Source organism: Mus caroli, unplaced genomic scaffold (assembly GCF_978045245.1).
Source record: "Mus caroli unplaced genomic scaffold, Mus_caroli_1 scaffold_14, whole genome shotgun sequence".
Lineage (NCBI taxonomy): Eukaryota > Metazoa > Chordata > Mammalia > Rodentia > Muridae > Mus > Mus caroli.
Genome location: NW_028227269.1, coordinates 27,939,864 through 27,966,205, shown reverse-complemented (window position 1 = coordinate 27,966,205; position 26,342 = coordinate 27,939,864). Strand labels below are relative to the sequence as shown.

Below are 26,342 nucleotides of genomic sequence, written 5' to 3'. Positions count from 1 at the left end.
TCTGCTGACATTGGGCCAATGGCCTTTCTGTGCTCCATTTTCCTCATTTGTAGTTCATTACAGTCTTGGCAAGAAAATTAGGCAGCCTGGAGGTCTAGTTATGCTATACCTATCATTCTAGGACAAGAAAGAGCATCTGGAACTTTCATGTGATGCTTGGTGGTTGCAAAAGTCAGTTTTATGCTTATGACCTCATGTGAACAGAGTCTGTCACAGAATGTGGTTCAGGTGTGGGAAAGCTGGCTCACCAGGACAGTGCAGCAGAGAATCCCACACATCCTCTCCCACAGCAAGGCACATTCATGTTTCTCATTTAAGTTCTAAAATGATCTGCAAACTTCAAAAGCTCAAAGTGCTTGCCGCATAAGCATCAGAGCCTGAGGTCAGATCCCCAGCACCCGTGTAAAAAGTTAGAAACAGGGCTATGTGACTACAATACCAGCACTGAGGAGCTGGGTTGGGGTGGGAGTGGTAGGGGTGGGGAGGATCCCTAGGGCTTCTCCGCCAGCCATCCTAGCCTAATTAGTGAGTTCCATGTCCCATGAGAGACTCTTGCATGATAGCTAAATGAACAGCATCATCTACTCCAGGCTCTGTAATGACAATGTCGACTTTCTGCATCCACCAGAACAGCATCCTTTCCCTATCCTGTGTCCCAGGCCACCTTGCTCAGGCTGAAGGCCACACATAAGCACAAACACACGGAAACCGTTCTACATTGATGGTGTGATGAGATCTGCACGATCTTTATTCATGCTTTGGAAGAGCAGAGGCTACCTGTCCCCTCAGAGGGCCAAAAGTACCATGCATTTCCTGAAGGTGGAAAATACTGGTCCACAAATAAATTCATGAGGTTTGTTCCAGGGGCTGAACCCACATAGCATCAGGCTGGCTGAGGCATCCCTATCTGAAAAAGAAAAGTTCCTCTTAACTACCCCCTCCCCATTTCTTTCCTTTTTCTTCCTCACAGTGGCTCACAGCATAGCTCTGGGTTTCTGTGGAGGACTGGACCCCTTCCTCTTACTTCCACATCATTCAGTGAACAAGTTATTGTTTGTGTCAAAGTAAAAAGGACAGATTCTCCACTTAACGATGTGGTCCTTTTATTTGAACTGAAAGGTATCGTTACAAAGTGCAAACACCTCTTTGGTAATGGACTGAATACAAGGAACATAAAATGGCATTTGGCTGTTGGCAACAGTCAGAGAAGTAAATAAATATATACACTACTTTGAATCACAGAAGCCCAGTGCAGTGGCTAGTCAGAAAGGGTGTCTGGGCACTGCCTACTGCCTGGGCAATGAGGCTGTAACATCAAAATGGAGATCTGCAGACATCTTCATTTGAAATACAGAAATTAATGTAAATCACAGCCAGCCTCCCACATAGGAACAGAGAACAAAAACCTTTGGCACCTGTCTAAGTCCACAGACACTTGTGTGCCTTGTCACAAGACATAGCCCTGGGGCTCATGTGAAATACCAGATACCCAAGGCAGGCTCTCCCACCATTTCTATGCCCAAGCAGTTAACACAGCCATCTGATTTTAGATGCATGGTTACATCTCTTACTTCACAGAAGTCTGTTCTGAAATCCCATCACTAAGTTCAGCTTACTATTTCACAAATGCTTGCCCCCGCTGGACCACCAGCTTCTGAATATCATGAGCAACATGAAGGGTAAGCCAAGGGGACCACTTTACATATGCAATGTGGTGAATCCACCGTGAACACGCCCATGCTGGGATGCTGTCTTTGCTCAGCAGCCTTACACATGTGGCTTTGCGTCTAGCTAGCTCTAGGAAGGTAATCGTATCAGCATAGGGATCATATAAGTACACACCACAATGGCCTTAGTGCCAACATAAGCCCGAGGCTGCAAGGAACTGAGCATCCCCCTATCTGACCATGGTCTCCCTAAAATGGCACCTATTTTGTCCTTTTCCAACTCCTCTGTGTCCTTGAGGTCTTCCTCCCTAGCCCTTGGGCAGGTGACCCTCTTGTGTTCCCACAATGGCTGGCACGCAGTGCTGGGCACATCAGTGTCTATAGGGTGAGACTTGCTTTTTCAGGCAGAGACCTCAGAACCTTGTGAGAATAGAATGGAATATTTTGGTCAATTAAAAACAAGAGACTATGAGGTATAATAGTTGCTTTTCACTGAATTAAAAAGAAATTTGCATAGTGGAAATAATTTTTCTAACATCTAAAATGGGCAAATTTTTATAAAACATCATGCAATAAAAAATAATGAGGTATAGGGAACGTTTTCCTTTAAAGCATTCATACAATGGAATTTCTTGACATTCAGGCTCTGCCTGTCTGTCACCTATTCAAAAGACCTGGAGAGTGAATCACCCTCCCTACACCATGGCCAGGAACCAAGGCAGGTGATGGCTGCAGACCATCCTACCGATGCAAGGGGCTGTTCAGGTCACTCAACATGGCATAGGACCAAAGGATTTCACATTCAATTTACAGCAAGGCAGTATTTACACATGTTTTAAGTGGAAACAAGATTATTTCTAACTGTGGCTTAATAATGTGACAGTCCTGTGTAGAAGGGTGGACATGGTCACAAGGTGCAGGATTGTGTCAGTATTGGTATTAGACGCTGAAGGGCCCTGAAGGGGAAGATGGCAGACATGAAGGAGCAGTGGGAGAAAGCCCTAGTATCCCTGTAGGGATTTTGGCCCAGGATGTTATTTTATAAGATCCTGTTCCATTTGCCAAATGCTTCTGTTTAAATGAAGCCTATCAAAGACCTTCTGCCTCCCTTAAACAGAAGTGGCATCATCAGGCAGAAGCAATTTCGAAACCCATGTCTCAACTGTGTGATTTAATAGTAGCACCAATTTTCCATTTAAAAACACTTAAATATAAACCTGAGAAGTCTAACATGAAGTGAGGGCCAGAGCCTGCACCCACTCCCACCTGCTCAATTTCCTTCTACAAACACAGGGTGTGAAGCAGCCCTGGCTGCTTCTGCGATGGCACAGCAGAGGTCCTGAAATGTCTGAGATCCCAACTTGTCCTGTGGTCTGAAGCTCCCCATGTTGTCATCTAGGTTCACAAGTATTCTGTGGACCAGCTTCGAGGAGCTCAGCTCGGGAACACTAAGGCTTTTCCTCTGCAGTGTTCTTTAAGCAGACGGGACAGCAAGCGCCTTTCACTTTCACAGGCTGGGGGCAGGCTGCAGGCTGGCAGGCTTCCACAAAGCAGGTGATCTGGCCATTCTAAAGGAGGGGAGATATATTCTTGTCATTCTTGGGCCCTCGGCTTGGCATGACCCACATGACCCCTGACCCAGTATGACACCCAATGGCTCTTACCCTCATCCCCACAGTATTTCCTAGCCCCTGTGCTCGACTCAGCTGGACTGGGACTGGGACTGAAGACACTAATTGGAGCGTTTCAGCTACAAATACATTCCCTGGAGGACCCCATTGTCGTCTAACCCTAGTGAGGCCTAGGATCAAAGGAGTGAGCTGTCCCAAACCTAATCTCCACTAAATCCTGCCAGGAAGCACACTGAGGCCAGAGGGAAGTGCTCTTCTCTGAAAACAATCCTTCCTCTCCTAGCTTAGTCTTCCTTAGCCAGGCAATCCAGGGATGCTTAGAGTACTCTGTACTGTTCCCTGTCCCCTGCTAGATAAGAGGTGACCTGGATCTCCCCTCATTCCTGCTGTCCTGCCTTCTTGCTCTGTATCTCTGTCAGGACGTCAGGGGAACCTGTGCTCATAAGCAAGGTTTATCATTGGCCTACTTGTCACTTCTTCCCAAAGATGGACTATATCCAATAGTATTTTCTGTAACTAATTATCCCAGGCCAAAAACTGGACGATAGGGATGGGGGTATGTGTGTGGATGTAACAGCCAGCTTCCGAGCACAGGTCCTAGGCTGTGGAGTTCTCAGGTTCCTGGTTGTGTGTATGTTCCCCGTACACCATTAGCTGTGAAGGTGGTTCACACAAATGCCCCTAGTTGCTGTTTGCAGCGTCTGAGGGGAAACCAGAGCTGAGGATGAGGGCCAGCAGGACCTCACTCTGACACCTGGACCACCAGCTCTCCAGGTACAAACACAGACCCGACCCCCATACTCACTTTGCACTCACAAACTGTACATGGGTCTTTTTTCCACTTTGTGTTGCCGCCGTGAGATTCACCGCTGTCATCCACACACTCTGTGGTACTGAGCCGAGACTCCAAGCTGTTTATCTGCAGCAAGGCACAAGGCAGTCAGACTTGATCAGATAAACGTCAGCAGCCATACCCAGCGGAGGAGAGGCTGCCCACATGACAACAGGTGCTGGGAGTCTACTTGCCGTGTGGCGTTCAACCCCGCCTCCTGCCTACCTACAGTGTACTCCCCAGTCCACGCTGGAGCAGAGCACAGAACATCGACGCTTGTTACTAAGATCCCCTTGTCTTTGTATTAGGATGACTTCCCACCCAACAGCCTAAATCCCAACGGGAATCGAGTTAGCCAAAGAGCTATTCACAATGAGACATGCTGCAGCATTTCCAAACAAAACAAAGCGAACTTCTGTAGGAACGACTCTCTGGCATAACCGATGTTTTAGGTATTAACTCTCTGCATTCCTGCTTGAGGCCTTGAAGAAAACCAAAGGCTAGATGAGCATTCTCAGGAAGTAGAGATTAATGTGGGCATCAGTGGCTGACTCTGAGTTAACTCAAAGCCCAGATAGCTAAGGACCAAGGTGGCTGGGATCTGGATAGCAGCCAGCACTGCCGAGCCATAGGCAGCTGCACAGACAGGTCATACAGGGAATGACCAACATTTCCTGAGCTGTCTGTACCAAGGCCATTCTGCACTGTCAGGTCTACTGGCATCTCGAGCTGAGCAGTCCCTAACTACACCACAGGTAGAATGTATGCAATAGTACTATGGACACTAAGTCCATGAGGGCTTCCTGGACCAACCCTTGGTCCGAAGGGTACCTGCTCATCAGTATCTAGAAGTCTCCTGGGGTTGGTCTGAGCTTCTCTGCCTGAGCTAGGAATCCCCAGCACCACCCACTAGTGCTTCAGTGCAAACCTAGCTGGGTGCTGGAATGCAGAGACGGAGCCCTAGGCCAGGGCAAGGATCTAGCAGGAACAGATGCCATAGGGATGGCCTTTTTTTTTTTTTAAATCTAGAAAGGAATTTGAGTTACATGAGTCTCCCCTGAGCTTATCACATGAGTAGCCTTGGGATAGGAAAAGAGCCAGACCCAAGAATCCCAAAAACCAGTCACTAATGGCACACTACCTCCTGGGACACTCTCCACACCACCCAGGAGAATACTTCTCTGCCTCACAACTCAAGCACATGCCCTTCATGTTCTTTGTCATCGAGTGACCATACCTCCCATGTCTCAGCCGCCCTCTCTTTGAAACAAGGCCTTTAGTAACTAAACACAGAGCTCCAGAGAAGCAGAACAAAGTTCCTTAGGCAGAAAGAGAGGGCTTTATGTATAGATCCTCAGCCAGGGCTGTAGTGTAGAGTCCTGGTACCCTGCCACACAACTTCTGCCGGTCTACCATCATGGACTGACTAGGCTCTGGAAACAGTTATTTCCAATCTATTCTACAAGACATGGCTAACCAACAGGAATTCAGGTTTGTCTTCTCCTACACTTCTTCATATGACTTTGCCTGAGTTTTCTGGGACTTTCTGTCTATTCCAATGGTGTCCTCTCAGCCATATTCCCTGGCAAAGTACTCTAAACTTAGAGACACCAACTGTCCACTCCCCAGTGTCCCAGTTGCGGTGGTTTGAATGTCCCCTAGTAGTCCTGGGCATTTGGGCAAATGTTTCCCAGTTGTTTGGGGGAGGTCTAGGAGGCGTGGCCATGTTGGAAGAAGTCCATCAGTGTGAGTAGACTCTGAGATTTCAAAGCCTTGTACCATTACTTGGTTCCTTTTCAAACTCGTGTGCTTTCCATTCAAGATATGAACCTTGGCTTCCTACTCCCACGGCTGTGCCTCTATCCACAACCATGGACTCTTAACTTTCTGAAACTGTAAGCCCTTGGTTATGATATGTAATCGCAGCAATACAGAAGTACCTAACACACTAGTTCACTGGGAAACATGAGGACATGACTTCTATGGAGCCTAGCTAGAAGCAAGCTGGAGCAAAGCAAGCTATACAAGTGGCCATGCCCCAGCAGGTGAGGGCACGTCAACACTGTCACAATCACTCAGAAATGCAAGGTCTCTGGGAACCCAGGGGACAAGAGATGTGCTGATCAAAAGTAAGAAGCAGCCAGCGGGGACTCAGGCCACCCTTACCTGTTTTCTGAGGTCTGTGATGATCTTTTGCATTTCCAGAACAAATTCCTTGAGATCATTAGTTGCTGGCCCTTCCAAGTGCTCGTGGGTGGCTGATGTGGCATTGCTAAGATGTTTGCCATGCTTTACACTAAGGAGTAAGGATAAGACGCAAAGTGTCAATGTACAAGTCTGAGGCAACGTTCCTAAGTGCATCCCTTCTATAGCACAGGATAGCACACTACAGTCCAGCACTGTCAAGAAGGACACAGAGGACTCTGTACTCTTGGGGCATTTCTGCTAGAGCCAAATGAGGCTCTGACTGAGCCCAAAGCAACAGCAAGACCTCCGTCTATCCCAGAGATGGCTGGAATTCTTAGGCAGGATGCCTTCCAGAGCCCACCAAAACTCACCTTAGCGCTTTCCGCCACCTGGCTCTCTTTGTGGGCTTGTCCTCCTCATAGCTAAATTCTAGAGACCGTCTTCCCCGGAAATGGTAGGAGAAAGCATTGAATTGTCCCCTGGTCCTACAGTCTGGTGAGAAGGCAAAGTGGGGAGATGAGCTACAAAGGACTCTAAGTTAGCATACACTTACCTTATGTAAAGTAGGAACTACTTGTATGACCCATCCTCTCTCTTCCCCCTTCAATTAGGATACAGGAATGTCAGGGAGCACCTGAAGGGACTCACAGAGCTAACAGTGGGTCTGTGAGTATCTGTGGTTCCAGCACTCAAACCTGCTAAACGCTTCAAGCAAGTCCACCTGAGGACAAACTGCCTGCACCAGGGCATCCCAGGTGACCACGATGCCCTCCTGCAGCCCACACATGTAGACTTTAGCACTCTATTTTTATGATCTAAGTCCTCTTGCCCTTGTCAGGGGATACTCTGCCCCATGAGACCTCATGATCAGCTCAAATCAACCTGCAACAAGTCCAAGTCATTTGCAAACCCTGCCTTGTCTTGGTTGAGGCCTCATCCCAAGCTCTGGATATATGGAGAAACCCTATTCTCTCTCACCTAAGCCTACCTACAACATCCACTAAAGCCATCCATTTTCATACCTCCTTTTCCCCATTAGAGTAGTCTAGCCCAGAAGAAAGCAAATGCCATCTCGACAAATTCTAAAGTCCTGTGACCCCACTGATGCAGAAACCCTGGCCAAGGCCAAGGAGTAATAGACAGAGACCAGTGGTAACTGCCTCTATGGATGAGAGACTGTAGGTCCTGGTGTCTGTCCCTAGAAATGGGAGGACATATGCTAACTGAACCAAGGCCTCCCTTCTGACCACCTAGCAGTCCTTGAGAAGCATGGCATTTGCTGTCACTGGTCATTATCTGACCTGAGTTAAGCTGGGAGGATTAAATTTGCCCTGTGCACTAATCAAGAGTAGATAAAGTGGCTTCTCAGATGGCTCTAGGGACACAAACCAGATCCACAGCAGCCTGGCCTTTCACAACAATGATTAGAACCTCTTCCTCCAATCTTTTCTGAAAACTGAAGCCAAGCCAAGCAAAGCTGGAGGTTCTGGAAGAGGGCAAGGGTGATTCTCCATCATAAAGTCTTGCCCCAGATTACCAGAGAACAACAAGAAGGCAGGTTGTGTCCCATGTGAATGGGTGCGTCCAAGTGGCCCTGACTTGAGAACTATACATTGGATGGGTTCTGGAACTCCAGAGCCACCATATTTCCCATGGATGTTCCAGCTATCCATCAAGCACAAAGTACAACTGGACTCCATGATTCTGCCTGGCCTGTGTCAGCTTTATGCACTTTGGTCCTAAGTGCAACCCCACACTCAATATTGCTGCTGTAGAAATGGCTATGTTCACATAGCAAATGTATGAAACCATGGTAACACCTGGAAAGTTCAGTGTATACAGGGCACCTATGCTCCAAATCTGACCCTCATCTGGACCACCTTGCCTGCCTAAGACTGGTCTACTTCTCCACCCAGGGCCTTGTACAATAGAAAAATTGGATGCAAAGGAGATGTTCAGATTCTAACTGAAGTCACATGTTTGTAACCCTCCTGACACTCACCAGAATTTCTAGTCAAACATTTTCAGCAGTTAACTAGTCATAGGACAAACTTGTCCCTCATGCCTCCTACTATTGTGAATAAAATAAGCATACATAACACAGCCCTGTGTGCCTCGATCCATGTCCCATTGTTGCACTTAACCTTTAGGGAAAAGTCAGGAAAACCCACATGGAGGGAAAGCTACCAAAAGGGCCCAGATGGAGACAGACTAAGACCTCTTCCAGGATATAGGAGTCTGGGAACTTGCAAATAAAATTAAGTGAGGAGCCTGGGTGGAACCTGTCATGAACTAACATTGGGAGAACAGTAAAATTTAAATAAGATCCAAAAATTAGGTAACAATTTGTTCCATGTGAAATTTTCCAATTATGATTATACTTCAGTAAATTGTTTAGGAGCAGGCAGCAGGAAATCTGCAACTTTTGTGGTTTATTTATTTATTAAAAAAAAACTTTTGTGATTTATTTATGGATAATACATACTTGTACACACATAAAACATGCATAAGTAAAAGTGTAAGTAAATCTATAGGAAATGTTAATACAGTTGATGAATTTGGGTGACATATTTGAATTCTCTGTAGTATTTCAATAATTGCTGCAAGATTTCAAATTGTGGCTGCAGGTGAGTATTGGTATGTATTTGCTAGTGAGTGCCTCTGTGTATACATATGTGGGATGCGCATGTGTGTGTATGTGACAATGCCCTACGACTCATCAGGCCCTAGGCTGTAATTTCACATCTAGTTTAAGGAAATGGGCACTGCCCCAGCTCAGAAGCAGCTCTTTCAGGTTCTGGGGTACATGGGTGTTGCTCTTGGTGCTGTGATCCTGGTGCAGCTGCAGGAATTGATCCCTCATGAGCCTTCTTCTAAGCTTCATTAGAACAGAGACTGGGGAGACAGCTCAGTAAATACAGCTCTCGCTGAGCAATCAGGAGTGGAGCTTGAATCTCTACAGTGAGCTGGCTAGTGAGACAAAAGGAACTGTCATGCTCTAGGGTCAATAGAAGACCCTGATGAGTAAATAAAGTAGAGGGTGAACAAAGGAGGCACTGGATGCCAACCCCTGGCCTCTACATGCCAAGTGTACACATACACATGCCAAGTGTACCTGCGCGCATGCAGACATATACATACTCTGCAAGCACACACCATGCACATACACGACCCACCCACCACCTACCCCAACAGTTAACAGCAACCAACCTTTTTTTTTCTCGCAAGATTTCAATGTTTTGTGTTTTCTACTATATGTTACAAATGGGTTCAGGCTAAAATGGAAACCATAAATTTAGAATCTTGAAGCCCTTCAGGGTTGGCCAGAGCCTGCTATTTTAAGAGGCACAGTATCTGGAAGAAGCTGTGTCGGCAAGAGCCTTGGGCACTGAGCCTCTGCAGCAGCTGGAACAATGGATTAGAATAGAGGCACAAGCCAAGACAATGCCTGCCTCAGAGACATCCCTTCCAGAACCATGGATACTTCTAAGTAAAAGAATGAAGCTTGGCTCAGCTTCTGTAGCAGAAAGGGTCCTGGTGTTGTTATCAGAAAATAGAGGCTCCGTATCATAAAGTAAGGACCGGCCTTGCACACTACTTCCAAGACAACATAACAGTCTGCTACAGGCAGAATGATGCTATCCTTGCAGGAAAGTATTTAAACTGGAAAAACCTGGGAGACTTAAAGCAAAAGGAAGGAAAAGCAGATATAAGTTCCTAGCGTGTGATCTCAAGAAGAGCAGTAATTTAGGATTAGGTTCACAGTAACCACAATGTCCTTCTTACAATATAGGGGGAGAGGGAGAGATGGAGAGATGGAGAGATGGAGAGATGGAGAGATGGAGAGATGGAGAGAGGGAGAGATGGAGAGAGGGAGAGAGGGAGAGAGAGAGGGAGAGAGAGAGGGAGGGAGGAAGAGAGAGAGAGAGAGAGAGAGAGAACGAACATGATATACACATACACAAATATATACATATGGGAGAAAGGCATGCAAAACTATCACTTTGGACAAACCACATGGTCATGCACACTCACGTACAGTTGCACTCATGCCAAACATCCTCTTAGGATATTAAATGCAGCTTCCAAAGCCAGCCCGATTTTAATACTAATTATCTTGAGTGACTACTTTAGTAGAAAAATAACCACAGTTCTGAACTCTGTGTGCTTTTCCAGCCTTACGTGGCCCATCTTGTTCAGGGTCCAATGGGTAGGGCAGGGCTGAGAACCATGAGTGCCTGGAGCATCCGTTCTCTGGAGCCCTCTTCTCACCACAAACACTATGTCACTTGGCTTAGGCTGTAAATGTCCCCAGCTTTATTATCTATGGGGCTCTGATCATAGTTTGAATAAAGCCAAAATTGCAGTCCAATTAGAAACTGGAAACGGAGGTTAACCAAGAGAGGAACCGAAGAATGTAAAGTGGGAAAGAGACTGTAGAACAGTCACCACAGAAGCCAGTGGCTGCTAGGGCTGTGCTGGTGGCCTCTGTGAGATGGACAGACATGGCCAGGAGCAGGCCTGCCCAGGCTGACAGGAACGTACTGCACAGACCCCATTATTAGATTCTCCAGAGCTAACATCAAGACCTCTCACACCTGCAGGCTACCCTCTAGCTCTTGGAGAAGAAAGTCCACCACTCCTTCCTGCAAGTTACAGGGTGGTATCAGCATCACACAGCGTGTTTGCTGTGCTTCCTGGAGGAGCCGATTGTTATCCTTTGTGGGCAGGACTCACGGGGCTCAACGCACAAGCGCGCACATGAAGCTGTTCAATAGGTTAGATATGCTAATGCAAACTCACTCAAGTTTTGTTCTCTTTTGCATAGCATTTTGTTCGATACAAGGTGCAGACTAAGATTACAACGGGGCTGCAAAGATCTTCTAGGAACATCTTAACATGAGACATCTGCAGTGACAACTGCCATCGAGAAGTGCACTGTACTCACAGTAGGACAAAATGTGACATTAAGCGCGTGGAGTTTATGACCACACTTGGCTCAGTGGTTGGTGTGAGCATCTTCTGTACTGAACTTCCACCCACACTTTAGTGTACATCTACAGGGTAAAGCAACCCTCTAGCCCTGGGTACCTCCTAAGTTTATCAAGAGGCAGAGTGAGTGGAATTACCAACCTATATAGCTAAGGCTCAAGGCTAGGTGCTTTTACAATAAAAGATAAAACTGGACATTCTTCCCTCAGACCATGTAATCGCTCACTAAGCAAAGCAATCACAAACAGTTCCCACACCGAGGGGCAAAGGCCACTTTCCCCGTTCTCAGGCAAAGCAGCAGCAATGGGGAGACAGTGAGGGCAGGGCAGGGTGCTGGCAGCATGTACCTTCACAACAGTCCTGCCACACTCGCAGGTCCACTCTGGGGATGTCCTCACAGCTGCTATAACCATGGGGGAACTCTGCCACCCTGAACACATCCTGCTGCACACGGGTGATGTTGTCTGAGTTGTCACAAAGGATCCTTGCCAAGGACGTCTGCTTGAGCTGAGTCAGCTGGGCGGGGGAGAACACGCCTGGGTTCTCATACCACAACCTGGACTCCGGGGATGAAAAGAGCAGGGTCAGTGGGGTCAGCAGAGGGCACGGAGAATGTCAGCTGCAAGGATTCAAGAGAACATCCTTCCAACATGGAAATCATGGATTCAATTAGCAAGAATTAAAAAAAATATATAGCCACCATTGCTCAAATTCCCACCCAATAAATGAGAGAAAACAGCCAGAAGATGGCTACTCTTGACAAAAGGATGGATATCGAAACTCCTAACTAAACTCCTCAGCTGATGCTTTGGCCTCTTTCCCATTTCCTAAAGTAAATTAACATTATTAAAAAGAAAAAAAAAACATCTTGCCAAAAGCCTCAAGTCTCAGTAAGGTTGTTAGGGTGCACATCTGAGCATGAGCCCAAGCTATACAAGTGAGACCCCATCTCAAAAACCCAAACAAAACAAACAACAATGCTCTAATCCCGGTACTGTCTTGGACGGTCAAAAGGCTCCTGGAAATATATCCGTTCTCATTGGCTCCAGAGGCCAATGGTACCTGGGACTCAGGTGTGTTAGCCTGAAAGGGTAAGGTGCCAGGCAGCCTTGAGGAAGTACGGAGCCATCTGAAGGGCAGCAAGTGGGAAGGGGCTCTCCCTGTCCTAAGCAAGCACAGGTCCTCTCTGTCCCGGATCCACACCAACAGTGTAAGACAAGGTTTTCTAGCACCCACCTGTCTCCATCCCGCAGGCGTCGGAACTGTGTGCTGAGCAGGCACATGAGCGTGGGCCCCAAGCGGCTGCCAGGGACCAGGTCTTCCACCATGAGGGCCGGGAACAGGTCAATGTTGAGAGTCGAGCCATACAGCCTGCAATAGACAAGGGCAAAGTTGAGTGTGCTCATCATAGCTGCCTGGGATATGAAACACTGCAAACAGGAAAAAGGTCCCCCCCCACATCCTCCAGACATTTACTGGACAGAGAGAGCTCATTGCTATTTCTTTAAATCTTCTTTAATCACATTTTAAGGAATTTTCCCCTTTTCCTTGTATATATGAAGGATATATATATATATATATATATACACATATACATATATATATATTTACTTATAAGTGATTTGAAAGCCAAAAAACATAAGAAAATTAAGACATAATTCTTTCCTGTGCTCCAGGGAGAACCACCCAAGTTCATGAGGCAGCCTATCTATCTACTCACACCTATCTTTTTCCTTCAGTATAAGAACAATGAATAGTCTAATTGAAAAGAATAAGATTAAACCCTACAATATATAGAAATGTATTTGTCAATGGAAATGCTGGTTAATTAAATAGGGTAGATATCTAACATGAAGCTTAAACATTATCAAATGTTTAACAAGCATTCTCCTAGGTCCTCCATGCCCTGGGAATATGTATGCCCATACAGAAAGATACAGAAAGAACCAGCAATGCCAAAAGGCTTTTCTTTTCTAGCCTTGTGCAATTTTCCAAGAGCTTACAAGGCACCAGGTAGTCTTGGTTCCAATTGTTGCAAGAGACTGTGCTGGAGTCTGAAATAACATCTTCCAACCCCTACGCCCAACCCTCCATTCCCCACCAGGCTTGGAGCAACAGAGGAGCACCCTATAATCTATTGGAAAAGACATACATTCATCTTCCAACATGACATACATTCCTCTTCCATCAAATCTACTCTCATCAAGCAGCCATCTAGCCTGTCCAAGCACAAACGGTGGTCCCTGACATTCAGGGACAAACACCCTGGCCTAAAGCCTCCCAGGCCTTACTGGAAGTCACCTGCCATGGGGACAGAGAGGGCTGCTGGCCTTGCTGCCGGGGCACCAGATGACAGTGTCACCTCAGGATGCCTGCTCTTTGCCCTCCCGTCTGTAAAGGGGTAGCAGAAGGCTGAAGGATATCTGTTTCAGGTCTGCTGGTGATGCTCTCTGTGGCACTACAGAGCCCCTCTCCCCCACCCCGGGGGAGCCTGTGGACCCCACCAGGGAGAGAAGCCCAGATTCAGCCCACATCTTCATCTCCAGGCTGCCCTGAAATGTAAAACTTCAACAGGCTGCCAGGACAGTAGACGACAGCTGCGTTCCCCAAGGCCTGCTGAAAAATCCTGGCAGCCCAGGCTTTCATGGCCATTCAGCTCTCCTCCCAGTCACATCTCATTTTTTCCTCTTTGTAATTAGTTCACAGAAAGAATAAATGACTAGTGTGTGTGTGTGTGTATATGTGTGTGTGTGCGCGTCTTGTTTTTGCCAAGGTTTCTCCCCTTTACAGCTGGTCCAGGTCCACCATCTCCAGCAGCAGCAATGGCAAGATTACCAGAAACCAAGAAGTTCTGAAATATTTTGGCAAGCAAAAGCAAAAATGGACTGGGAAAGCCATCCATGGCCATCTGGATGGGGACATGATGCCCCATGAAGTAGTCAGTGAGCATAAATCCCAATTAAGCATAACGGTGACAAAAAGATATATTGTCCCCATGGAGAACTCGTGTGCTTCCCTTGCCAATAATCAAATCCATTATGTAAGTGCACTGGAGCACAGGGAGGCAGCTCTCATTCAGAAACTGCAGTATCTCACAAGGGAGACCTTCCCGCACGCCTTCAGGTCTGAACAGCCCCTAGGAGGCAGAAGGTCCGAAAAAGCCTGGCCCTAGATGAGAGAGATAACCAAATCCCGAGCAGACCCAGTTCTATCCTCTGAGTGGTGGGTTATTCATCTCCCCATGAAACTTCCACATCTGTTATTCAGCTCCCAGGCCAGCTCTCCTCTTCTATGAGCAATAACCACTCATGCATGAGTCACACTATAGGTGGAGAGCCAGGCCCAGGAGGCTGGCCAGTCTGAGGCCCATTTGCCATGTGACTTTACTGTCCCAGCTAGGTAAGTATAACTGCTATCTCAACAGAAAACTCCTTACAATTTACAAAGTCTACCTCCTGAGCACAAAGAGGTGGGCAAACACGACTACCCCAACCCTGGGCTGGCTCTGTATGTAGCATCTTGGCCAGCAGACCACAGGCTGTCCAATCTCAGCCACCACAGATTTCTCTCACCTGACCGCAAGCCACCACTGAAGCTTGAACCTAGAGACAGTGACATCACAGTTCACAGCCAAGGTCTCTTGACATCTACATACCTATCCAGGTGCCTCAGTTTACCAATACCCACCTCTGCAGTTTCTCCCGGATCACGGGGCTCTTGATCTCATTTTTCAGGTCCTCAAAGGTGTAAGCAGCCGACAAGTTGCAGTAGACTCTGTAGTCATGGTAGGGTGGGATGCCATGGTCCCGGCCTCGCTGGATATTGATGGCAGCCAGGTCCAGGGCCACTGTGTGGGCCATGGAGAACAGCCTCTCCGTGAGCTCCGTGTTCAGCAATTGAGAGGGAATGCGCATCTTCCCTGCCACTCCAAACAGCCCTCGGAGAAGTGGGTCGATGCCCCCCTCGTTGACAATCCGGAAGGGCGAGAAGAAGGCTTTGTGGAGGGGCACATGGCCCTGAGGGATGGGCTCAAAGTTCTCATCCAGCCGGTAGAGCAGAGGGTTGATCAGAGTGTGACCAAACCTGAAGGCTGCAGTGGCAAAGGCATTAAAGATGCCAGCATTGACACTGGGGTCGTAGCCCCGGTACTCACCGAGCATCTTCATGCCCACCTCCCCCAGGATCTTGGGCAGCCAGTGCCGGTAGGTGATGTGCTGTATCTCTGCCCCGACTATCTTGCGGGTCTCATGGTAGACAGTGTCCCCATCCCAGTGCGGGTTCAGCTTCAACAGCTCTGCTGCAATGCGGTTGTGCTCCCGGAACCACAGCGTATGCATGCTGGTCAGGCCAAGCTGCTCGTTGGCACGGTGGTCACCAGCCAGAAAGCATGGTATTGGGCTCTCATTCTCATCACGCATGCACTCAGTGGGTGGCCCGGTGGCAAAGGGAAGCAGGGGCTTGCCAGACCTCTGCACAATGCCCTGACGCAGCAGGCCACGGTGGCTGGCCAGGTCCCGGATGCTGCGGGCTTCGTGGTCTGTGCTGCCATACACATTGGAGGCATCAATGTAGGAGGTGAGCTGGTTGATCTGCTCTCGAGGGTACACAGAGTTCATGAGCAGGGACGTCATGCCGCTGCCACACACGGGGCTCGATCGCACGAAGAACATGCATCGGGCGCCACTCCGCACCCGGGGATCATTGGGGGGGATCATGACCGAGAAACAGGGAGGGTCATTGCTGCATACTGAGCTGCAATGCTGCCCATCAGAGAAGCGGGCCTGGCTCAGGGCTACCACTGTAGAGTCTAGGTCATGGTCAAGGAACTGGCCCCATTGCATCAGCATGTGTGTAAACTGCTCATCGGGGGTGATCACCTCTGTCCCAATCAGTGTGGTGGACACCAGGCGAGGCATGGGTAGTACATGCCCATTGTACTGACGCTGGGAATTAATGCCCCGGGGTGTGTTGAATCCATTCTCATACACAGCCTTCAACAGGCGCTCAAAGGCGGTCAGTGAGGCACCCCACATCGGGTGCTGTAGATTGTTGCACGTGCCATCATGCGTCCTATACTTCTGGTGGAAGCACATATCTGAGCAGTTGTTCACGCGACGGTGTGCAGTGCAGCCTGACAGGTTGGCGATGAGGCTCAGGTACTGCGGGGACACCAGATCATTGTAGTGGTAACCTGCAGGCAACACAGTAGAGAAGCATTGACTTCTACCAGTCATGGTGCAGACCACTGCCTTCAGAGTCTCCGCTGTTGCCTGTGATGCTCTGGCTGATGACTGGGTGGAGTATTCCCTTCCTGCTCAGCTCACTCTTTCCTGACAGTCTTGACGCCTTTCCATCGGGTCTATGGTTTTACGCCACTAGCTCTAATAAAGTGATTCCTCAAGAAACCCAGCACATTCAGAGGTCCAAAACTGAGGACCTTCAGCCTACCTCATATTGTTCCATGGAACAGGCAGAGAAGCTCCTCCACACCAGCCCTAGGTCCTCTCCTTGTGGAAGAGCTTCCCTATGCCCATCAGTGTTCACTGCAGTGACAACTATACCAAAGCACCTCTCTTCAGAGTCTATCCTATAGCCACCTGCACGTATGAGGACACTTACGGGGGCCTCAGACTCCTGCCACCCTCTCCTTTCCTCTGTCATCAACCAAGGACACTGCTCATGAACTGGTCTTGCATCTCACAAAATCCACCATAAGACACACCCATCCACCTGGCCAGCCAGGGGCAGACTTCCACTAGGTTGCCTTCCTGCTCAGAAGCCTTGGACTACCCATCAGCTACAGGAAAACCCCAGGTCTTGTTGGTCAGCAGCATGACTCTAAAAGGTCTCTATGACCTTCCTAAAGCCATCAAAACATAGGTACATAAACACCTCTGGACCCCATGCTCAGAGCTGTTTCATCAAATGCTGCCTGAAGACATTGGCATAGCCAAGGCCTTCCCCTTCCTCTCTATCCCTCCATTACAGAGTGTTCCAGTCTTCAGACAAGCACAAATATCTGAGGACAAGCTCACTCACTGAGACTCAGGTGTACACACTCACAGATGAACTCTCATAAACACACACAATCCTGCCTGCATAGCCATATGACATGCTTCTATGTAAAATATGCAAGATACTTGCTCATACGTGGGCACATTCACATTCACACGTGTATATATCCAGGTACATGAGACCAACATCCCTGTGTATTCTCTGTTTCTTTCTTTCTCTCTGTCTCTCTGTCTCTCTCTCTCTCTTGCTTGCTCTCTCTGCTGATCAGAGCCAGCCCTGCAACTTTTCATTAAAGTATCTCTAGCCTATGTCTGGCTCCGGAGACCCAGTCTACACATTTTAAAGGCCGTAAGAGAGCCCCTTCTTATAGCGGATGACCTGTAAAATATCCATACAAAAAATCCATGATGGTTTTCAGGTTGGGAGAAGCAAGTGGAAACATCAGCTACCCCAAGATCAGCCCAGGAAGCTTTCCTTTCATCTCTGGCACACAAGAACTAGACGTGCAGGAAGGACAATCTGTAGGGAGGACACACAGCAAGGCCCAAATAGACACAGATCAATCAGCCTAGTTAATCAGGTCCTACATTGTTCAAAGTCCTGGTATACACAAATGCGTGTGCATAGGTGTCTGCATGCACAGATGGCTTGTCTGAAACCCGTAATAGTCTGCACGGGAGAGAGAATGAGGAAGGGGAAGGCCTTGGCTGGGTCAGTGTCTTCAAGCAGCATTAACAAAACTGTGCTCTGAGCATGAGGATCCTTGATCCTGGGATCATTATGTGGCTGTTTTGATGACTTTAGGAAGGTCATGGACACCTAGTAAAGGCATGCTGCTGGCTCAAAAGGCCTGGGGGTCTCCTGGAGCTGAAGGGCAGTCCGAGGCCCCTGGATAGGGGCCCAAAGAGACACCAGGACCTATGTAAGCTCAAGAGAAAGTGGGCTCAGATACGAGTGCAGGCATAGCCAGAGCCTCTTACATGATGCACATGCAGCAAAGAGTGTCTGCTACCTCGCACTCAAGTCAGAGGATGGAAGAACATGGTACTGACTTGTTCCATTCAAGTCCACCATCAAGCCATGCTGAACATGCTCCTGGATCAGCTGCAGGGTCCGCTCGAATATCTCTCCTGCCCTGGCTTGTCCCACTGTGTATGGATCCCGTGGGTACCGGAACAGAGCGAGAAGGTCATTTGGCGAACGAGGACGGCTGGCAGGAGGGAGGGAGGGAGAGAATCAATGAGATAAATCACTGGGGAACAAAAATCCAGAAACTAAAAGTGTACTGATATGACTAAATTTCTACCGCTACTTTCAACAACGTGGTGCACTGTACCTGACTCATCCCAGGTGGAAGGCGACAGAGCAACAAACAGACAAACAAGAACCAAAGACACTGAAAACAAACCATTAATAAGTCAAGAGAGAGAGTCACAGGAATCGCATTTCAGTTAAGGTGCAGAGAGTCCGTAGCAATTGCCAACATGGCGGGATCCACTGGCCACCTCAGTAACATTTTGTTTTGGCCAAATTGTTTCTAACAAGCCACAAGAATGAGGTGAGTCTTCTAAAAATGGTTTGATCGTGAATCACAGTCCAGCGCCTATGAAGAAGGTACATCTCCTGCCAGTGCTCTAACCCCAGAGAGGCCACAGTCAGCTGATGTTCCTTATGGCTTGCACAGGAAAGTTCTTAGGACTTGTATATTAAAGTTTGGGGGTGGGGAGGGACAGGTAAAGGACCCATGCACTAGGAAAGCATGCATTGCACCCCACCCCACCCCACCCCACCCGCTCCTCCATCAAGGCCAGCACCACGGCCCTGTCCACCATACCTGTCAAACAAGTGTGTCCTTGTAGAGTTGATGGCTCTGTCAACAGTTGCAATGGCTTCAACAATAGAGGTAGCAACATATGGATCCCCATTCCGACTTACATCAGGAACTAGGAAAACATGAACACATATTACTAGGAAAAACAGAACACTACACTCTCTTACTCATACAGCTGTGTCTAGACACGACATCATCTAGGCAGAAGCCATGCTTTCATCCAAAAGCTATTTCTGCTTGCTGAACCAACCAACGCTCAAGTTATTTCATCATCAATTCTACTAGAAGCTGTTTTTAAACAGTATGGAAATCACATACTTCTTAATTTGAAAAGTTACACGACATCCTGTAGAAGCGGCAAACATAAAGCACGGTTTACAACATAAAGTTCAGATGTGCTTATACACAGCATGATGCCTGTGTGGCTGCTGCTGGGGCTCCTCAGATCTATCTGGTGGACAGTGACATCCAGGGAGGTACCTTCATTCCAGGAGTCTCTGTTCTTCTAAAAGGACAACCATGCCCAATGCTGGACTCAGCTCCTTAATTTCCCCTCCACTGCTAGACCTTTCCTCCAGTTACCATAGTCATCATCACAGTATCGTTATTAAGGTGCGCTCTCTCTCTCTCTCTCTCTCTCTCTCTCTCTCTCTCTCTCTCTCTCTCTTTCTCCTATGTATACACCCAAAAAAAACAACACCCAGACAGCCTGCATATACCACACTATGCATGATACACATACCAAAAGATACAGAAAAATATACATGCATGCTATGTAACACACACCACACCAACATATTACACCATCACACACACATAGAACACAGCACTGAACAAGCCTATACCATTATACACACCATACAGATAAATACATAATATATAGCAAATAACACAGCAAACCTGTTTCTATCAAAATTTCATACTTTGATTCTTTTTTTGAGACAATGTCTTAGTAGCTATATATCTACATATCTATATATTTACCTTATCTATCTATACCTATATATCTATATGTATCTATGCCAGATCTATCTATCTAATCTATCTATCTAATCTATCTATCTACCTATCTATCTATCTCTATGCCAGACTCTGGCTGGACTAGAATTTACTATGTAGACCAAACTGTCCTGGAACCCCTTGCTTCTTCCAAGTGCTGGCAATAAAGGCATGCACCACCAAGTCCAGTGTGATTCTCACTTCTTCCTTTCTCACCTCATAAAAAGTAATCAGTAGTGAAACTTTGCCAAGCACAAATAACTGTAAACAATCTTTTACCCTCAGCCATCAAAACAGCTCATCTTAGGCCAATGGTCAGCTCTCCTTCATATCCCCATAAGCCTGGACACAACTTTAGAGACCTTACTGAAATGGCCCTTCACTTGGTTGCTGGGGTAGACTTGCTTCCCCCGGGACAGGCAAGGCAGTGTTAGGATAGACTCCCTGCTTAGGCAGACCTCCACTCCTTGGGATATACTAGGATGCACCTGCTCCCTTCAGTCTCTGGGGCATTTGCTCATATTGCATTAATCATCTTTCTTCTTCTTCTCCCCTACTCTGACTCTTTCTCTCCCCATGTTGATTGACAGGTACAAAGTCTAGTAGTTCACATGATCCTTGTCACTGAGGAGATGGGTTAGAGATTATCTTTTTGTTGAGTTTTCCATTTCTAGCCTGTTTGATGGCTGAATACCACAGGGCAGAATGGTGTGTTGAGTTCTTAAGACAGGCCTTCTGGATGACCTCACCTTGTCCCAGGGTGTTAATATTCTCAGCCCTGATTCTTCCCTGAACGCTAGACCCAGACCTCCCTCATCAGCTTCTTCCCCTTGCTGTGTCTGAGTTCTTGCTGTGTTCTTGTTTCTCCTCTTCTCCAAAGCTGAACAAGACAACCAGAGAGCAGAATGAGTGTGTGTGTGAGGGGTGCAGAGATGGAATCTTGACACTCTGGCTACTCACTACTCCAGGAAAGGTCAGTCCATGTGCATGAGTAATTTCCCATGCTGCACATCACCATACCCAACTGGGAGGCACATGATGCCTACAGGAATCATTATAAATCAAACTGTTGGGTATGAAAAGAGCTGCTAAAGAGTGTAAAAAAACATCCAGGAAGGGGAAGGTACACCAAGGGAAGCCCAGCCATGGGCCAAGTTAGGGCCAAACAGTCTGTTCTCAGAATTATTCTGACATCCTAGTCTCATTTGATTTCTGGTACTGTAACAAATATCCTGGTAAAAAGCAACTTAGGAGCCGGGCGTGGTGGCGCACGCCTTTAATCCCAGCACTCGGGAGGCAGAGGCAGGCGGATTTCTGAGTTCAAGGCCAGCCTGGTCTACAAAGTGAGTTCCAGGACAGCCAGAGCTATACAGAGAAACCCTGTCTTGAAAAACCAAAAAAAAAAAAAAAGCAACTTAGGGAAGAAAGAATATATTTGGCTTACAATTTAGGTTACAGTACACTGTCGGAGAAGTCAGGCAAGAACTTAAAAGTAACAAATCCAATCAAAACCAGAGAAAAAACAAACACATCCTTTTTCCTCCCTTATGTGGTACAAGACCCCTTATTCAGGGAATGGTGCCACCCACAGTGGGCTTCGTCTTTTTACATTAATAAACAATCAAGACAATTACCCATAGATGTGTCAACAAGCCAACAATCTAGATAATTTCTAAATAAAATTTTCCTAGGTGATTCTAGATGGTGTGACATTGTCAGTGCAAACTAACTAGCACATAGCCTAAGTGGATGCTCAGAGGATGAGAAAAGAGGCCTGATGCTATATCATCCAAACTCTCTGAGACAATGCCTTGGGCTTGGCATAGACATCTTACCATTCACACTGAGTACCATGCTCACTGAGGCATATCCAATTGTGTTCCGAGCTACACACTCATAGCGACCTGCGTCGGCAGTGCCAACATCATTGATGGTCAAGAATCCTTCGGGGCTGATGTGAAATTTTCCACTTTCTGTTACCTGAACACCATCCTGGAGCAAAATAATAAAAAATAAGACTGCAATAAGACTACAGAACAGAAGTTGCTTTTCTGGGAGACAGGAATGTTGGTCAACTGTTAAGGTCAACTGAAAATTCTGAGGCTATGTTTACATCTGTCCTGACCTTCCCAGGGAAGGAAACTTACTAGTGCTCTCCCAGGTCAAACTTCCACCATTCGATAAGCTCTTCTCCACACCTGTCCTTTGCTGAGAAGAGAGCTATGTGCAACAGATGAGTTCCACTAACTGGGGGCACCTGTGCTAACTACTGGAGGCCCAGAGCTATGGTGGAAAGGGCTCAGGAATCTAGGAATGTCCTGAGAGAAAGTGACCCAGAGACAGAACTGATAACTCATGTGCAGACCACAGCTGCACCACTCTGGAGAAGATAAGTGGGCAGTGACAGAGATGGAGGGCACTGAGAACTGGTACTCTGTGAGGACCATAGTGAGGTCCCTATATGTCCCAGCAAGCTCCTCTGTATACAGCATGTGAATTCAGCCTCACAGTGGGCTAAATATGAAGAGCAAAGAAAAATGACGTAGCAAAAATTCAACTTTACTCTGTGAGGCTGTAGACCTGTAAAGGACTTTCTTTGCTTCTGATACTGGAGATTATGTTTTGTTTTTATTATTTTTATTATTAAGACTTTCTTCGGCCAGGTGGTTGTGATGCATGCCTTTAATCCCAGCACCTGGGAGGCAGAGGCAGGCAGATCTCTGAGTTCAAGGCCAGCCTGGTCTATGGAGAGAGTGCCAGAACAGCCAGGGCTACATGGAGAAATCCTGTCTTGAAAAACCAATTGATAGATAGATAGATAGATAGATAGATAGATAGATAGATAGATAGATGAATAGGTGGATGAATAAATAGGTGGGTGGATGGATAGAGGAAAGGGAGGGAGGGAAGGAGAGAGAAAGAGAAAGAGAAAGAGAAAGAGAAAGAGAAAGAGAAAGAGAAAGAGAAAGAGAAAGAGAAAGAGAAAGAGAAAGAGAAAGAGAAAGAGAAAGAGAAAAAAAGAGAGAGAGAGAGAGAAAGAGAAAGAGAAAGAGAAAGAGAAAGAGAAAGAGAAAGAGAAAGAGAAAGAGAAAGAGAAAGAGAAAGAGAAAGAGCAGATTTCCTTTAAACACACACTTACTGCATCAGAGGGAGCTTGGGGGAGATCCCAGCTCTTACCTTGTTCCAGGTGATGGCTGGCTCTGGTTCCCCCTGGGAGCTACAAGGCAGCTGCACATTGGTGCCCACCTCTACAGTCATGTCACTGGGAATGCTGGCAAATACCGGGGTGACTACAAGGCAAGTGTGAGAACAAGGCAGCGGCCTGATTCATACCACGAAGCTCCAGAAGAGCAGAGCCCATACTCAGGCCAACCCAGAGCCCATACTCAGGCCAACCCAGAGCCCATACTCAGGCCAACCCAGAGCCCCGCAACTGAACTGGACTTGGGTCTTATTGGCTAAGACAAAAAGCTCTGGGGCTTTGCTAGAAAGCCAGGCTGCCTGCGCTCCCTAGCCCACACTCATGACCAGCAGTCAGCAGTTTGGAGTGTGGTGTGACCCACTGACAAAACAATGTCCTGACATCCAAGACTCATTAGATGGGAGAGGGAGCCTAAGAGGCACTGTCATGGGATCCCACCATGGGGAACTGGATCTGAGCACATTGGGTTTGCCAAGCAAGTACAGGGAGGAAAGCCCATGAAACCCACAGTGGATATTATAGGTTTAAGTGACAAAACAAGGTTCATAGCCTCAGTGACCTCAGGTACATCCACCAATCTGCCCTAATATGCTCCCTAACACAGCCTGTCTCACTGAGGCCAGCGTGACATGAGAAAATGTTTTCATAACAAGAAAAGAGGTTTAAGTGTCCGCTCGAATCCCTCATGAACCAAGCCAGGGTTCTAAACATAACACAGAGACCAGAGGGCTAAAACTACAATAGTAATGCTGATGTCATCTGTACGAAGGCTGTCATTGATGATAGGCATGTACAGATCCACAAGACGATAGCACCTACCTCGAGGCTGTACTGTCAGGTGGGCCACGACCTTCTGGGAGCCAATGATATTGACGGCCTGGCACTCATACTGGCCCTGGTCATGCAGAGCCACCCCAGAAATCCTGAGTGTTCCTGAGGACAGCACCAGGTGCCGCCTGTCCACTGAGAGCTGGCTCCCTACAAAGTGGGGGTAAGAAAGACATCAGGCACCCTGGACACAGAGGCTTCCAGGGTTAGCTTGGAGATAGGAGACAGAGAATGTTATCTTTAAAGATGGCAGTGTCACTGGACTGAACTACATGGATCAGATACCAACTGGCCTCTCCTGCTCCAGTAAGTAGGCCCTTATTCAATACCACTTGCGGGCTGCGACAAATCAAATGACAACCCCGAGGAGTATCATAGAAAGGAACAGAGAACAGAGGCAAAGGGCAAAATTAGGAGTGAGGACCAGACAAGGACTCAGGGTGCAGGTAGGGTAGGGCTGACCTCCAGCTATGCCTAAAGAAACAGACTGCAAGGGGACCTGGGCCCAGACTGCAGAGGCGGCAAGGCCGTTAGAGGAGAAGGATAGTCCTACATGTTTTTGTGGACAAGCCTTTCCACCGAGTAACCTCCCTAGCCAACCATGAGCTGTCCAGCTGGCCACTACCTCAGTCTATTACTCAGGAGACTTGGGCAGGACTTCTCAGAGGGAGGGTTTTTGGCTTTTTGGTTGAAGAAAAAAAATGGCAGGTCATCTCTGGGGTCCCTGCCTAGCCTACAGGGCAGGAATATTGAAGACCTACAGAGGCTTGGTGAGTGAACATGGCACCTGCCCTTGCTACAATCTCACTCAACCTTAGGAGCTTCCATCAGACCATAGGGGCCATGAAGTGACCAAGTGCTAAGCAATTACACACCAAGGGCAGACACCGTGGGTGGGGGGTGGGGGGTGGGGGGACATGCATCAATGCACGATACCTACAGTGACCACTGCAAGGCAGGTCCAATGGATACCTACATCCTCTTCCCCAGCTCATCCCTTTGGGAAAGATACTAGTTTTGCCTGACCAGGGAAAAAACTTGTGTCCTAGCTGAACGAGAATGTGGAGGGCCCAGAGTACCATCTTACCTCCCTTGGTCCAGGCGATGACTGGCTGAGGGTATCCCTTAGCCTCACATTGGAAATCCACAGTCTGCCCTTCAATGACCACTCGGCTCTGTGGGGTCACAGTGAACTGAGGAAGGGCTGCAGAGGAAGGACATTTAAAATGTGATGCTGAGAGACAATGCCCTGTAACATAGCAGCACAGCAAAAGGACTGTACCAAGGGTACTGTGTACTGTTCGGCTGTTCCTCCAAGATGAAAGCCTCCATCTTGGAGGGAAACTTAAGGTACAAGACTTGGGAAAGAAGGTGAAACAGCAGAATGTTCTCAGGGGAAGGGAAATAAAGACCACAGGGAAGCATTGCTAAGGCAACAAGCACATGACTCAGAGGAGCGTCAGAAAGTCGCCAAAGTGACCAGACTCGCTACCCTTCCTCTTCCTCCCCAAGAGTGTCTAAACAACAACACTGCTGAGGGAAGACTTTCAGACAGTCCCAGACACCTGGAAGAAGCAGACCCCAGCTGAACAGTGTCACAGCAGCAGAGACAAGTGGAGCTGACTAGAAAAAAAAAATAACAAAAAACAAAAGTCGAACTGCCTGAAAGAGACTGGGACTAGCTGAACCAATTAGAAAGGGCACTCCCCAACCTGTGGCGGTGCCTGCAGCCATGCAGGGAGCTCCAGGTTCTCTGCCTTCGTGAGCTGTCACTTAGGCTCCCATGGGCACTGGTGATGAAGCTGTGTTTGAGTCATTTCTGCTCACACATATTCCTGTAAATAACCCCACACACACACACACACACACACACACTCATTGTCTCCCCAAGTCGGACTCTGGTGATATCCGTCCTTTGTTCTGTCCTCTGTTTCCTATTCGGAGTGATAGATACTTGTTCACTTTTCTCCAGGAATAGTGCCACGTCACATCATGTTCCCAAGTGAGAGAGGGGGAAAGGCACTGAGAGAAAGGGAAGAACACTGAAAAAACCACCCCAACCAGTGCTCCCTCAGAGCTACACAGAGCAGGACACAGAAGACCACTCACACAGTGCGCTGCAGAGAAGCTGAAGAGAGAGGTCTAACTCACAACTAGT

General features: G+C 47.7%; 1 protein-coding gene across 2 annotated transcripts in view; it reads right to left on the bottom strand.

Moving 5' to 3' along the window:
• Positions 1–955: 955 nt before the first annotated feature.
• The window catches only part of Pxdn (peroxidasin), a 77,679-nt gene continuing 52,292 nt past the window's right edge, over positions 956–26,342 (bottom strand). For both annotated transcript variants that reach the window (XM_021178873.3, XM_029484621.2), the window contains 13 exons: positions 25,272–25,388; positions 24,176–24,334; positions 23,332–23,444; positions 21,990–22,146; positions 19,159–19,267; positions 18,377–18,534; positions 14,997–16,500; positions 12,546–12,680; positions 11,657–11,865; positions 6,689–6,809; positions 6,297–6,426; positions 4,104–4,217; positions 956–3,235 (listed from right to left, as the gene is read on the bottom strand). In XM_021178873.3, the coding sequence (XP_021034532.1) occupies positions 3,116–3,235; positions 4,104–4,217; positions 6,297–6,426; positions 6,689–6,809; positions 11,657–11,865; positions 12,546–12,680; positions 14,997–16,500; positions 18,377–18,534; positions 19,159–19,267; positions 21,990–22,146; positions 23,332–23,444; positions 24,176–24,334; positions 25,272–25,388 (3,146 nt within the window). In that variant the 3' untranslated portion in view covers positions 956–3,115. The remainder of the gene's footprint in view (positions 3,236–4,103; positions 4,218–6,296; positions 6,427–6,688; positions 6,810–11,656; positions 11,866–12,545; positions 12,681–14,996; positions 16,501–18,376; positions 18,535–19,158; positions 19,268–21,989; positions 22,147–23,331; positions 23,445–24,175; positions 24,335–25,271; positions 25,389–26,342) is intronic.